Here is a 16,099-nt window from a genome sequence, read left to right as displayed (position 1 = left end):
TTTTCCAAGATTGATGAAATTTTTTCAAATCCATCAACTTATTGGTGAAAATCAATGAACATATTTCAAACCCGAGAACCTTTTTACAAAATCCGTGAAGTTTTTTTTTTCAAATCGGATGATTTTTTTATAACCCGTTTGGTGCCAAATTTCAATGAATTTTGACACTGTATGCATTTTCTTGCTTTTTCCAGGAGAAAAAAAAATCCAAAATAGTGGTCGGACATGACGCAACATGCGCTTGGTCTCCAAATTCATTCAAATTTTGCGTCGAGTGATCCAATAGGCATGCCCACTAGCTGGCAGAAGTTGGGTAAATTTTATGAATATACACCGATACTTGCTGTAGAACGAAGGGATTTTGGTTAGGACGGAAGGGTTCGTTTGGTACAACTTCTTTTCTCACATCCACCGAACAGACTCAAATTTTTTCCACACGCTACAATCACCTTGGCAAGCATCGGTGCCAAGTTTCAATGATTTTTTACACTGTATGCATTTTCTATGGTTTTCTCGGCAAAAAGCCGCTAAAATAGTGGCCGGACGTGATGCAACATGTGTTCAGTCTCCAAATTCGTTCAATTTTTGCATGGAGTGATCCAATGGGTATGCCCACTAGCTGGCAAAAGTTGGGTAAATTTTATGAATGTACACCGGTACTTGCTGTAGAATGGAGGGTTTCAGTTACGACAGAAGGGTTCGTCTGGTACAACTTTTTTTCTCACATGAATCGAATGGGCTCAAATTTTTTTCACACGCTATAATCACCGTGGTAGGCATTGGTGCCAAGTTCAATGTTTTTTTACATTGTATGCATTTTTAGGGTTTTCTCGGCGAAAAACACCTAAAATAATGGCCGAACATGACGCAACGTGTGTTCGGTCTTCAAATTCGTTCCATTTTTGCATGAAGTGTTCCAATGGGCATGCCCACTAGCTGGCAAAATTTGGGTAAATTTTATGAATGTACACCAGTACTTGCTGTAGAACGGAGGGTTTCAGTTAGACAGAAGTGTTTGTCTGGTACAACTTTTTTTCGCACATCCGCTGAATGGGCTCAAATTTTTTCCACACGCTACAATCAGCATGGCAAGGATCGGTGCCAAGCTTCAATGATTTTTGACACTGTATGCATTTTTTAGGGTTTTTTCAGTGAAAAAATCCTAAAATAGTGGCCGGACGTGACGCAACTTGCGTCCCGTCTCCAAATTTGTTCAATTTTTGCATGGAGTGGTCCAATGGGCATGCCCATTAGCTGGCAAAAGTTGTGAACCTTATTTTTAAATTTTTATAATTCACGTCCGCTAAGCCAGCCCTTTGGCGTCGTTGGACTTTTTTTAAAAAAAAACCCCTTGTTTGTGAAATATATATAACTTTTTTAATAAATAAATTGTAAAGTGAAAACCTAATCTAAATATTTTGCAATTATTTTTGCATCTAAATTGCATTCAAACATAACAAAAATTAATGAAACATTACGGAATTTCATTCAAACATATTTTTACAAAATTTCGATGATCTTGCCCGCACCGCTGTCGCCGTCGTCGCTGCTCTGGGTGGCGGCGGCCCAGTTGATGTTGTCGTCCTCCTCCTCCTTCTCCGTCGCTGCCGCCTCTGCCTCTACTGCGCCTGCCGCCTCCAACGTCGCCGCTATCTGCGGCGCCTCCCTCGCAGCCGCCGCCGCCTCTGCCTGCGACGCTCGTAAGGCAACGAGGTAGCCGGGGGTGTCGTCGAGGTCGCCGTCTTCCCGGAGCATGACTTGCTCCGGCGGGGGAGGGGTTGCTAGAGCGCGGCGTTCGGCGCACCTCGCCGATCGACGCGAGGCCGACCCCGTAGCCACCCGCCGGAGCTCGCCCACGATGGCCCCGTGGTTCTTGCCGTCCCAAAAATGATGGCGGCCGACATTGTTCCACTGGCCGCCTATGTGGCGGCGACGCTCCTCCGGTGTTGCACCAGGGCCCCTCGTTGGCTATCCTTCAGCAGTGATTTTGAACTCCTTCCGGAGACGGCAAACCGGCGGCACCGTGAGGCCGAAATGGATGAGCTCCTCCGTCTCAGGCGTGCCCAGGATCGACGCCCAGGCGCTGCCCACCGGAGGACCACTGCTGCCGGAGCTGCTACCCGTGCCATTGGAGGATATCGTCGCCGAAAGGGAGAGAGAAGAGAGCGGCGACAGGGTGAAGGAGAAGCAGTCGGTGGCGGGGGAAAGAAGAAGTAGGCGTCGGGTGCGTGGACAGCTCGCGGGGAGGCGGCATTTATAACTGGAATGGCCCCATTTTCGAACAACTTTTTCATAATTCGAACATCATTGGAATGGCCCCATTTTTTTCATAACCTTGTATTCAAGAATATCTAAAAAAAAATACCATATTGCACATAGGATGTGTCATGTCTTGGTGCTTCAGCCTCCTGATTGTATTCTCAGTATTGTAGCTTCAGAGAACCCTGAACCTTTTGAATAATAAATTGCATGGACGTGGTTGACGTGAAAAAGAGCAACGATGACCTTGGGATCTACAGAGAATAAGTAATAGAATATTTCGTGCTTTATATATCACCAGTAGCGGTGCAGCCTGTTGGGCTGGCCCAGTCATACCGCTGGTTCGGCCGAGGTCCCATCCCAGGTGATGTATTTTCAGAAATGACCATCGTACCTTTTATTACCAAAGGGGTGTAGGCTAATCTTAGCCATTGATGTCTTTAGGGGGATGTGTTGAAGCAAAAGTGTGTAAAAATATACTGATCACTTGCTTCCGTCCCGCAGTTTATAGCTCGTGGGGAGTGACGAATGAAGCTGCAATGGACCAAGGCGTGGTAGTATGACGTGCCAAATGTCGGTGATGCTATTTTTGCTCTCGAGTCATCTGGTTTTAATCATGTCTGGGTATGACCTACGCAGGCAGCAATGGCCATTTGGTTTGGGTCACAATAAAACTACCAAAGAAACATTAAACCATGATGACCGGGGCAGACAAACAGTACCAACGGCACAGAACAAGACTGAAATCAGTTAAGCACACTGCAAAAGAAGAAAACATGAACTACACAGCAGGAGGCTAAGACCCAGTTGCCCTTTTGCTGCATCCAAATTTTAGAGCAGAATTCTGTTACCCTCAGTTCCTGGATGATAAGAAGCAACTGGCGTCACAAAACCCCTATCAACTTGAGGCATTGAGGAGTTTTTTTTTTTGCGGGGAGAGGCATTGAGGAGTTGAGACATCCAATAGGTGCCTGACCACCTTTTGGAGCTGTGAATGAAAATACGCCACCAACAACTACAATGACGAGACCTTGCTAACAGGCAACCCGGAAGATTTTGCCAAAAATGCCCGGTAGAATTTTTTGATTCTCGGATACGAAGATATCAAATGGGATACATCAAACTCGCTTGTCCCGGTAGTTTTTAGCTAGGAAAATTCTAGATGACCATTCTCGCAAAAAAAAAATCTAGATGACGGAGCAAATGAGGCGAAGATGCAATTCAGACTTTCAGATACAGTAAATCAAGTATACCAACAGAAATGCAGTATATACAACCGCACACCATGCATCGCTCTCAAAACAGAAAACTAACAACACGCCAACGTAATTAAGCAGAGAGCAAAGCAGAGTACGTATTTTATTTGTATGTAAGTATGGTACCATGGTCTGGTCTACCTTTACTGGTGTTGCTTGAGAGAGAGGAGCGTCTTGAAGATGCCGGCTAGAACACCAACCACAGAGAAGACCGTGACCATTGTTTTGAAGTTGTTGTAGATGAATCTGTGCAGCTTAATCCACATCCACCTATTGACCTTGTAACTCTCGATGTGTCTCAAGATACGGCGGTAGGACCGGCCGACAGATAGGTGCTTGGTAAGGCTCTTGAAGAACCGGAGCATCTCCTTGTTTGTGAGTTCTCCTTGCACAAGATGCTTCACTCGTAGCTCGTGCACATCCTCCTCCCGGTCCATAAGCATCGAAAGGAGGGCGATGTACGAGCATATGGCCATCTCTTGGTCATCATGTTGATCCCCTGAGGTTGTGCATACTTCGAAAGCCGCCATGTTTACAAGCCAGCATGCCGTTACACTGCTTAGCACCAGTGGTGTCAGGAAAAGCTCGGCAAAGAGGGGTCCTTTCCTTAGGCCAATTTCTGTGAAACTTCCTGTCTGGATGGCTTTGAGCTTGATGCCGATTTCCGCAAGCTCGATGGCACTTGAAGATATTGAAGTTGAGCCGAGTCTTTTCCTGGACTTGTTTGGTATATGTCTTTCTAGATGAGAGAGGTCAGGCTCGGCAGCTGTTCGGGCTTTCGAACGGTCCAATTTATTAATGCTGACTATATTGGTGGATATGTTGGGCTTGTTGCTGGCAGTCTTGCATCTTGTCTTGTAGAATCGGAGGAGACCAAGGAGATGAGGCGGGCTGTACTCTTCGTCCAAGTCCGAAAGGACTTGTTCTGCTTCGGTTGGATGCATATGGTTGAGACCTTCTCCCATCCTAGAAATTTTCTTCTTCAGTGGCACGGACCTGAAGTTGAGGAGGGTTTCCACAACCAGCCAGGGGAGCTGGTTCTCCAACATCATTACATCATTGTTGATATGCAGCTTGTTGGATCGAAAAACACCGAGCAACTCTGGACATGGGGGCTGCTTCTTGTTGAAAATAAGCATGAACTCGAGCAAGAAACAAGCATCATAGAACATGATAGCCTCGAAGTCAGCATGGCTGATACCTGCCACCGCGTCATCGGCATAGAGTCGGCGGGCCTTGTGCGCAACCTTGACGACAGCGCCGTAGATCTCCTCAAGCGAGTGGCTTGACCCGCTGACGAAGTGGTAGGCGGCCGCGTGCTTCACCTTCTCCATCTGCCGGAGGTGGGGTGAGCCGTGGTGGTAAGGGCCGATGGCCACGACCCTTGGCACCGTGTACTGGCTGCCCAGACCCTGCAGGCTTGCAGGGAACCTATGCATCTTCTCTTTTCTCTTGTCGAAATCAACCTTGAGCTCCTGAGCCGCTTTCATCAAGTACTCCTTCTCAACCATAGCTGGTACGTCTTCTGCAAAATCCACGCTCTTGTCAACTTGCTCGCGGCTGCAGCCAGGAATGTCACGCGCATCTGTGATCTCGGAGGAGAAACTAGCCTTGCAATCTTGAGCTGTTTCCTTCAAGTAGGAGTAGTCCTCGACCGGGGCAGTTATTGCTTCTGCAGAATCCATGGTCTCCGCCGTCGAATCAACTTGCCGGAGGCTAAGGCGGGGAGCGGAGCTCCGCCGCTTTAATCGACTTCAAGTACCGCTGAACCGGAGCCTCTACTTCTTCCACGGCTTCAACTACCAGATTCAGAGATCTGCCATCTAGCTCTGCTGATTCTCTCTGTTTGCTACTGGATACTGACCTCTAGTTAGGAAGTCAGAGTTGGGTCACGGATACCGATGAAAAAAGAATCTGTAGGACAGGATAACCACTACCCTTCTAAGAGAGAGAAAGAAAGATGCCGACATGTTTTTTGTTTTCTTTTGACTGGATTAAGGGGTGTTTGTTTTCAGGGACTTTTTTGTGTAGGGATTAGAAAAAGTCTCTCTTAGAGACTTTTTTACCAAACGGAAGAGACTTTTTAAGGACTAAATTAGGCATTTGGGACTAAATTAAGAAGACTCTTAAGGAGAGTCTTTTTGAAACTTTTTGAGACTTTTCCAACAATGCTCCTCCATACACCCATTGGCCCGCCACCTCATGGTGTTGTTTGATTGTTATTTTTGTATATACTAAAGGCAACATGATCATTTAATAACCTCTAGGAAGGGACTAGGAACTTTTTAGTCTCTGGAAACAAACAGGGAGTGGCTTTTTAGGGACTAGGACTTTTTAGTTGGGACTAGAAAAAGTCTTATAACTAGAAAACCAAACACCACTTAACTTTCAACTAGCTAGTCCGTTTTTTTATCTTCCTAGCTAATCACCCATCTAATTCTTCTCTTCCTGCTTGCTGGCTAATCGTGTCTACGGCGATGAAAGCGCATGCAGCCTGGGTTTGGGTTTGCAAACTAAGAGAGAAAACATATGATGTCAGCAATTCTTTTTTCTATTTCAAAATTTAAAATGTTTTGTATCTTAAACCATCGCTCAAATTCAAATTCCGTTTTCACGTAAAAAATTTGTCTTGATGAGATCTTCAAAACTAGATCTCATGTTAGTGTGCTTTGATGATATTTTATTCATGTCAAAAATCATCACACCTACGATACATAAATTATCGTGGTGTTTACGCTGAAGTTACCAGGGTGTGTTTCAACTACTCTTTTTGTCTAGGTCAATATTTACCATGATATTTATAGTAAATTATCAGATCTGCAATATCATTGTCAACCATCGGTCGTCTCTGGACCGTGTGGTGAGGTCTACATGCCGACACGACATGGCCCGTTTATAAAACGAAACTTCACGAGTCAATACCCATTTAGGCGTGTGTCGGGCTATGTAGTGCCCAGGCCAGCCCGCCGGCCACCTATGATCAGGTCTATTATGTGTAATGTATCATATGCTATTTGTGCAGAAGTTAATGAGGGTGTTTTTTTTACTTCTCTTTCCCTGATCAAAGTTACCAAAGTGTTTGTATGTAGCTAATCATGAATGCGGTCAAATATTACCATGTTTTTTACACAAAAATTATCGGGGTTATGTGTTTTTTATATCCCTTAGTAAAACTTATCACAGTGTTCATTCGTGAGTTATCAACTTTGTTGTGTGTATATTACCATGCTATATACACGGAAGTTCCCGGGATATGTTTTCAACAAGTTTTATCTCGGGGTCCAAAAGGTTACCTCGGGCGTTTGTACGTGAGTTATCAGCTATGTTATGTGTATATTTCCATACTATTCACAAAAGTTAGCGGGATTAATTTTCACTCCCTCACCATATTACTAAGGTGGAGACATACCCGTCACTTCATTCGACGACCATCACTATGCATCATTTTTGTTATTAATGAGTGTCTTGTTGGCGAGTGAAATAATTTCGTGGACGTTCTGACCTATTTGGTCGCCCATGCTATATTTTTTGCCTTGTGGTCCAATAAATTCGGACGGTAGGGGTATGTTTTCAACAATAAAATTTTCATGGTCAAAATTATCATGATGTTTGTACGCAATTTATCAGGTTTGTGGTGCGTATATTATCATGTCATTAATACAGAAGTTATCGGTGCTATGTTTTCAGCAACTTTTCGTGTGTTAAAAATTACCATATTGTTTGTACATTAGATATCAGATCTGAGGTGGGTAAAATTACCGTGTTATTTACACAGAAGTTATCAGGAGGGTGTCTTTAACTAAAAAATTCCACTGGCCACCGTGGTGTTTGTACATACTTCCTCCGTCCACGAATAAGTGTACATATAAATTTTTTAGGACATATTATAGAGTGAAGTAAAAATGCATTGAAAAGGTGCAAGCCACCATCTCTCTCCTCTCTAATTTCTCCACCCACAACGATCTAAATGCATGCAGGAAGTTAGGAGACCATGTGTTGAATATTATTGGTCTTAATTATCATGTGATCAGAGAGAAATATTTTTTTCTACTTTAAAATGCATTAGGAAGATAGAGATATACTCTTTTGTGGACAAATTTAAAGTCAAATGTATACTTATTCATGGATGAAGGGAGTAAGTTATCATCTCTGAGATGCGTATATTAGCGTGCTATTTGCACAGAAGTTACAAGATAGGCTTTTCAATAACTTTTATCCCGGAGCAAAAAGTTACCGCAGTGTGTATGTAAAGTTATTATCTTTGGTGTGTGTATGTTACCATGATATTTAAACATAAGTTATCGGAGGTATGTTTAAAAACAACTTTTTTCCCAGGTCAAAAAGTTACCATAGTATTTGGATGTAAATTATCACGCGATTCACATCTATGATACCTAAATTACCATTCTATTTACATAGAAGTTACCAGGGGATTTTTTAACAACTTTCTTCTACTCGTCAAAAAGTTACAGTGGTATTTGTACATAGCTTATCATGTCTGCGGTGCATAAGTTATCATGCTATTGATAAACAAGTTACCGTGGTTTATTTCAACAACTTTTTCCCTTGGTCAAAAGTTACCATGATGTTTGTAACTAAGTTATGAGGTCTGTGATGAGATGATTATTATGCCATTCACACACAAGTTATCATAATGCGACCATTGAGCGAGACAACACATCGCATCCTCTCTTCCATGATTCTGGCGCAGAAGAGGGCGAAAGATTGGAAATCCTGATTCACTCAACTTTCTCATACGTTTTGGAGCGTTGAGAGGTCAATCTTTTTCCCTAAAAGTTCTGATCGGGTTTGTTGTTTGTCTGTTTGGCAAATTCATATAGTTCAAACCAACATATTAAGTATGAGATGTCTTCAACATAGGAAACAAACGTACGGTGTGTTGATTGGTTGGCTAGCTAAACCCTAAATGAACAACCAGAGTTTGAATCCCGAACCATGTATACTTTTTGCGCCGAAATCATGACTTTCCTAAATATTCTAGCCGAAATCATGGTTTAATGCGCATACATAAAATTAGGAGGCACGGTTAAGGGGGGTACGAGATAATTAAGGCGATGCATTAATTATCTCATGGCCATTTGATCCTAGTCCAACGCTAGGCGATCGTTCGGATTTGTTACTAAATTTTGATGATTTGAAATTTAGTAATTTCGTTGAATAAAATAAAAGGACGTAGATACCTAGAAAGCTTGCGGATGTGTTGATGGGCTGGGCCTCTCCGTAGGTTGGCGACCAGGAGGAACTAGAGAGCTGAAATTTGGTAAAGGTCCCCCTCAAAATATATTTTTTGGCAAAGGTTGTGTACATATATTGCCTCATCCGTAATGTCTTTACGACATTGCCTTGTTCCAGAGGCTGTGTGTAATTGATACCTTCGTGATATTAATATATTTCCCTGGTTGAATGTACATATGTTGCCTATTGTAAGATACTTAATGGTGCCCGTTGTTGTGAATATGTTTTGCGATATATTTTAGCAGGATTTGGTTGTGTGGAACATAAATATTTTGATAATAATATGATAACTAAAACTAAAAGTTACAAATAATTTATTATGTTTGATTATTGTGTAGTTGTAAAATTTTATAAATATAAATATAATAGAATGTATTTTCATGTTGAGATGAGCTTTTTCCTTATGCATGGTTCATCTTAAGGCATCTCCAACGGCATGCATCAAAACGAACATGCAAAACGTCCGCTAACAGTAGATAAGGGGATGGCCGTCAAACCCTATGCACCAAATGACCACCCACATTTAAAAAAAAATAGAAAATGGATGATGTTGATGGAAACTGTCGATATTCATGGAAACAGATTTTTAGAAACTTGGTTAAGAAATTGTAAGTAAATACGAGGTCTCAAAAGTTCGGTCCAAGGTACCTTCAGAGCATTGGAATTGGACAAGCACTTCCAAGCCATCATTATTTTTGAAAAGCTCTTGTGTTTCCTTTTATTGCTTCGATTGGAACTTATTTTACCTGCAGTCATTAATTTCTACACCTAATATTCCTGTTTCTTTCATGTTTGAGCCAGTAGGCTCAGACGCTTTGGTGTTTCTACAGGGTTTGGGAAAAATCTGGACCACCGCATGATTAAAGTTTGGAGTAATTTGTGTAGCTTGACTGGAGAATACGCGATGGTTGGCTTTCGCCAGGTATTCTGATTCTTCTATTGTCGAGAAAATATCAATATTGAAAGACAATACTATTGAATTTTTGTTTCTGATTGGATGAAAAAAGGATGTGGGCATCCCTTGGAGCCATAAGTGTTCGCTTCCAAAAATATGCTAGAGCCTTAAACATTATGCAATGCAAATTATGCAGTCCACAAGCATTCAATTTTTTTATGCACTCCACAATAGTATGAATATCAAATCAAAGATGTTGCTGAAATTTCTAACAGTGAGTGGGAAAAAGGTGGGTGCTTTCATTTGTTGGTGAATTAGACGTGTGCCATGATCAAAGCTGTATATGTTTACAACCAAGAGGATACACATAATAAGCTGTATGCGTTTAGATAAACTCATGGGAGGCAGTCTGAGCGTTATGAGGGCGCTCGTTTCGACTAGTTGGATGGGCATGCTTGAACTAAGCAGTATGTTGCGTATTTGCTACAACGTTCTGTGGTTCCTGAGGTTCTTCTTATACACTGTGAAATATGTTTATGCAATTGTCTTGTTAATAACAACAGTACAGTGGTACCCTTGCTGGGCAGCGATGGCCTGCAGATTTGCTCTCATAATTTCTACTATAATTATTAGTATTGAATCAGGTGGTTTGGTTGGAGAGTGGTCGGTGACTTGCTCTGGGTAATATTGAACTATTTGTTTTCTCAGCAATCAGGATTTAATCATGTCCCCCCTTCTATCAATGAAATGATGCGCTACTAAGCGTATTCACCAAAAAGAAAAAAGGATTAGTCATGTTTGGGCATGGCTTGAGATTTAGGTTCTCGAATGCAGCTATGTATATGTACGCTAATGATGCATGCCAATATTTTTTTGCGTCCTGTGAAAGAGTTGGAACGAGATTTTCCTTTTCCTTTTGCAGTGAGTATAGGGGGAGTGGAAGAATGTGTGTGCAGGGGGAGCTCCTATTCAACGCACTAGTAGAACGCCCGTGCGTTGCCACGGGCTCTTAATATTTTTTATTGCACCTATGAATATAATGCATATTAAATTTTGCATGTATAGATTTTATCTGATTGCGCATATAATGTATATTATATTTTGGATGTAGAGAAAAGATAGCCTGCAACAATTAAAAAATAATTGAAATCCATCTCATCTGCAATGTAACTCGGAGATATATACATAGAGAACAATGATCCAAATAATTATATGTTACAAACTAAGATACTTGATGTGATTAAGATATTACCTTACAACGTCACGTATGTTGTCTTAAGCTTCATTTCCACGGTATTTTAGCATTTGTAATAAAAATTATTTCTCAACTTATAACCATCCTGCACAAGCAATATACATTATATGTCAAAAATAAAGCTTTGGAAGGATAAAGTACATCAAATGACATGTTTTAATGAAACATAGCCAACCTTTTTGTACCACAAAATCAATCTTCTTCCTTGAACCATTATTTTTGAAGTGCTTTCTGTTGACTTCTCTCTTCTATATGCACAAAAAACAATGGATCCAAAGAACAGAAGGATCCAGAGATGTTCATACCTAGAGGCAATAAGCAATTCGTTAGTCCACAACGACGACAAGTGCCAAGGCTCATAAATTTTAAGTCCATAATCCCAACCTACACCACAACCCAACAAACGTCGACATCTTCTTGCTCCACTAAGAAACATCTACAGCCGGACTTGGCAAATCTGACCCCTCAAATGTCTGCAAACGCGCCCGGGCGTGTCCGTGGACAGTGACCGGTCACCCCTCAGAAAATGCATTCCACATCTGGATATCTTAAATTAAAAACCTCAAATCCATAATATTACATGCAACGCGGCGATCTTTGACCGGGGCTTCGTCCGGTTTCGCTCCCGCCCGCCGGCTCCGCCTAGGCCATGTCCGACAGCCGGCTGCGCTCCCCAGAGTGTTGGCCCGGTCGCCGACAAAGTAGAGTAGGGCATGGGACACTCGCAGGCTCACGAGACTGAAGGCGTCGTTGTCTCCCATGCCCTACTCTTCCTCGTCGGAGCCCGGATCCTGCTGCGTGCCGACGGACGTCAGATCGATGATGGATCCATCCAGGGACGAGCCGCCGCCGACCACCATGATGTGGGTTGCGGCGCCCGGATTGATGCTCCATATGGGTCGTCGGAGAATGCGACTCCGCCTCACGGACGTCCACCTCCGTGAGGGCTGCCGCCGCCTCCCGCGCCCGATGCCTTGCACGGCGGGCATGCCGTGCCATGGCCTCGTCGGACGAGGCCCATGGCGCGTCCCGATGCTCGGTGCACCAACTAAGGGGTTGTGCATCCGCCAGTGCGTTTGGACGCCAGACGGACCGCACGACCTCCGGCGAGGTAGCTATGGATGGCCTAGGGACGGATCCATGCACCATTTGGGCGGACGCAATGGATTCCCGATGGATGGAGTCCGAGCAGAGCCGTGCACGGGCATCCTCCCGGGCGTGGCGGAGCGCAAGTCGAATGGTCATCTCCTCCTCGGGGCCGCATGGGATGAGCTCGGGGTCGACGGATCTACATGTGTAATAATTTGGAAATATCTAATTAATTACATTCGCCTTCGTGCTTTTATTTTGTTCTCATATCCCTCCTGGCACCCGCTCCCCATAATTCCCTTCCCTTCTAATCTCATATATCTCATCTACTTGTTCGATTAGCCCTAGGGAATCACACATGCACTATTAATAAGCATTCAAATGTGACCAATAAAATATCTGTATTGTAAGCATTCAAGCATTGCAAAATAGTACAGCTGGGTACATGTAACATATCAGTGAACACTTTCATGCCCTGGCTATCTGATACTCGTACTTCTATTTCCGCTACAGTTTTACTGTGATTCAAATAGGATCTGAATGCATTAGGTATTACAAAAAAATAGAGAACTGATATAATTTACAACAGGCTTTTGGTTTCTGGAACTATTTCATGCCCAAGAAGGATCTGAAAGCATTAGTCATTACAAGAAAATGAACAGAGCTGCTATAATAACATGCTTATGGTTTTCAGAAACTCAACATTCTCGGTTTGTGAGCTTCTATACAAGTAACATTGCGATTTGTCACTGTGGTGAATCAATTATTTGGCACACTTCTCTTCCGTGCAAATTGTAGAAATGAAAAAGGGCGTATGAGGTAGAAATGCGAAAAAGGAGTAGCTAACAAAGCGAAAGGGGAAGGGAAAGTGAGAGGAAGGTACACACATGCATAATACAGTTACAGAAAACTTCAGAATTGTGTGTTCCCTCCGTCTTCTTAGTTAGACATACAAAATGTAAAGATTAACACCATTCATGTTTCAGTTAATGTCTAGTCCTCAGCAAGGAGTATCATTTTGAGCATATAAAAATTTCATGGATACGTGTCCTTACAAGCTAAAGAATTGTTTTTGATACATGGAAGTGGCATTCGACCATGTACCCAGAGTGCTGCCCCAGTAGACAGGAGCTCTTTGTATACTTATTAAGGGCAGGCTTTCTTTAGCAGCAACACCTGAAAGCTCTGTAACAAAAGAGTGTAGCTTGTAACTTGAGAGCACTACTCTATGGTTAGATACTTGGAGGCTTTCTTTATTAGAAATTGGAAATGCTTAACTACCACAAGATTAAAAAATAGAGGCAGCCTGGTGCATATAGCTCCCACTTGCGCAGGCTCCAGGGGTTAACTGGTCTAAATAGTGTTACAGAATTTATACACAATTTCATGAATGGAGAGTGTAGTTAATATGTGCACAAATATGATGCACCACATAATTTAGCCAGGCTTAAATATGAACACGAAAAGGTTGGAAAGGACTTACTAAAAATTATTACACTGCAAAATTCATGGCTGGCAGAACCATGCTTCGGTTTATATAGAGAAATTTAATAGACCAAACATATTTTTTCTCCAAGTTGTTTCTACTTTAAAAAAGTGATAGACACTAACATAGCTCATGTTTATCTTATGTAGAAGGAAGCAGATAAACGCTATGGGCCAATGGCAGCAAAAATTACCAGCACCTAAAAATGTTGAAGCTACATACCACACATTGTACACTATCATACACTCATGGATTATGAGTCCAAGGACGATTAGTCTATGAGTCTCAACCTCAGAACGACTCGTCGACTCGTAAACCTTGCATACACTTGAGAGCTATCACCCTCCATGTGACCCGTGGATATGAAATATGAAAGAGACGAAGGAGATCTTCCTAGGAGACTTAATGAATATGTCTGACTTTGGCTACAACCATTTCTCTGATTTCTTTGCTTTTACCTCATTCACACATGTCATGGCGGCACAACCAGTAATAATCTTCCCAGATATAAAAACCGATACAGGAAAGAGCTTTATCCTTCTCATGCATGATTCTTCCTGACAAAATAGAAACAAAAGGCAAATCCGTATCTAGTGACAGATAATGCCACATTACAATTAATTATTCTTTAAATGCCAGATGATACATGGTACTACCAACATGTTTACAACATAACAGAAGGTATTGTAAAAAGTCATGTGAAGATTTCCTTTCCCCAATGGTATATGTCAATAGAAAATTGCATAAATGGTCGTTGTGAGGAAATAAAGCCTATGGTACATCTGATCTGGTTACCTTGATCTTCCATCGGACAAGATATCTTCACCATCTCCACCACCTCTCTCACAGCCTTCTCATGCTTTGGTGCAACTGGCCATGCCCAGCTTCTCATCATCCTTCCACCAGAATCCTTTCCATCCTTTCCAAGGTGCCTGGCTAAGGAGGCTAAAAATTGCACTCTTAAGCACAAAACATACAACAATATAATTGAACCTAAGAAGCATGATGTCTGCATAACTTACTCTCACCATGTTTGTCAAAACTACCATAATACTACTGTGTAGCCAATCAGAAACCTTGGTTACCTCTTTCCATGATCGGTGAGAAGGTCAATATGTACTCAGATTATTTTTTTCATCGCTGCATCATTATGAACCCTTTGTTCTTTGCATGAAGAAAGCTATTGGCTTAAAGAACACTACAATCTGGTGTTGTGCTGTTCAGTCGAAATTGGAAAGTGTTGTGTTTCAGCTCTGTTCATGCATCATTGAATCCAACAAATAACATCAAAGAATCCAAAAATCCGAGCAACGTTCATGCATCATTGAATAACATTGAAAATAGGAACCTAGAGGATGGTAGAGGAAGAACAGACCTTACAGTTGCAGGGGCCAGAGTTACTTTGGTAAAATTCAGCCTCCGTGCAGTGCATCTCAGGTTCATAGTCTGCAGTTGTGTAACTTCAGTGTCCAAACTAATGTTATATAATATGTTAATACGGAGAAATTATAGAAAAGCTCGAAATTTCAGGCGGAGGTAAACGAATAAATGGATCTTCAATAGCTATACTAGTTGGTGTGATTCAAACTGATCATAATTGCATATAAAATTGGATTAGGCATTCATTTCAAATCAGTTATAATTCATAAGAACCATGGATGATTGCCAAAGTGATGAATGCCAATCCATGAATGGGCAGACACTAACAACCCAGATCAGAGATTGGTGCAGCCTTCCTTGCTAATTGTATGGTACAGAATTACTGCTTGCTTCAACCAATTCGCGTAGTACAGCTTTGTAAGACATAACCGAAGAACGAAGAATCAGTTTAGGTACGGAAGGTGGATGATTTGCTTCTCCTAATTAGCGTAATACAGATTTCCATATCTTACCCGAAGAAGGAAGAACAGGCTATTTAATCAGGTCCGACCGCATTGAGAATGAAAGGGAAACTTTGAACAGATTCAGAAACCACTTTACTAACTCAAATGAAAGGGAAAAAATGCATGATGGGGATGAGGTTCTTGAGCAGAATGGCACATGACAAATACACCACATTGTTTTTATGCATCAAACCTGACACTCACAAGTCACAAAATACCACTGCAGTCATAATTCGTCCGTGGCGATTTGCCGAACAGGGCCAGAATATCATGATTGCCATGAGATCCGATAATGAAAGGTCAATTATCATAATCTTTTCATATATATGTACTAAGTGGTACTCAAGGTATGGTGTCACTGTGATAGCTCACATAAAATAATTTGATTAAATAGTTGCAAGCTAAAGAAGTTTAGACCATATTAAATAATTCAGTTAAACATTTACATACAAAAGAGTTTCAACCGTTACCACTTAATCTTGTTTTATCGGCAGAGTTGGAACTCCACTCCTAAGTAAACAGAGACAACCGAGTTAAACATCACAAAAATATATCACATCTTATCAATCTTGTGGATCTGAAGTTTTGAAACCAACTTTGGGACACTAAAACTTGCGTGCTGTAAAATCTACAGAAGAAAGTTGAAACAAAGCAACAATAAATGATAGAAGAAAGAGAGGCATATACCAGAATCGAAGCAGATGGCACGTATTTAATTTT

The 16,099-nt window shown here is 41.9% G+C and overlaps 1 protein-coding gene across 1 annotated transcript; it reads right to left on the bottom strand.

Annotated features, from left to right (window-relative positions):
• Window positions 1-3,658: 3,658 nt before the first annotated feature.
• Window positions 3,659-5,200, bottom strand: LOC125519354 (UPF0481 protein At3g47200-like). Its single transcript, XM_048684191.1, has one exon. The coding sequence runs from the start codon at window positions 5,198-5,200 to the stop codon at window positions 3,659-3,661; it is 1,542 nt and encodes a 513-aa protein (XP_048540148.1).
• Window positions 5,201-16,099: the final 10,899 nt, after the last annotated feature.

This window comes from Triticum urartu, chromosome 7 (assembly GCF_003073215.2).
Source record: "Triticum urartu cultivar G1812 chromosome 7, Tu2.1, whole genome shotgun sequence".
NCBI classification, from domain to species: domain Eukaryota; kingdom Viridiplantae; phylum Streptophyta; class Magnoliopsida; order Poales; family Poaceae; genus Triticum; species Triticum urartu.
The sequence above is the reverse complement of the archived record's forward strand: the minus strand, read 5'-3'. Positions and strand labels throughout refer to the sequence as shown.

Excerpts from the sequence above, each read along its gene's own strand:
- LOC125519354 (XM_048684191.1), bottom strand. The coding sequence starts at position 5,200 with ATGGATTCTGCAGAAGCAATAACTGCCCCGGTCGAGGACTACTCCTAC.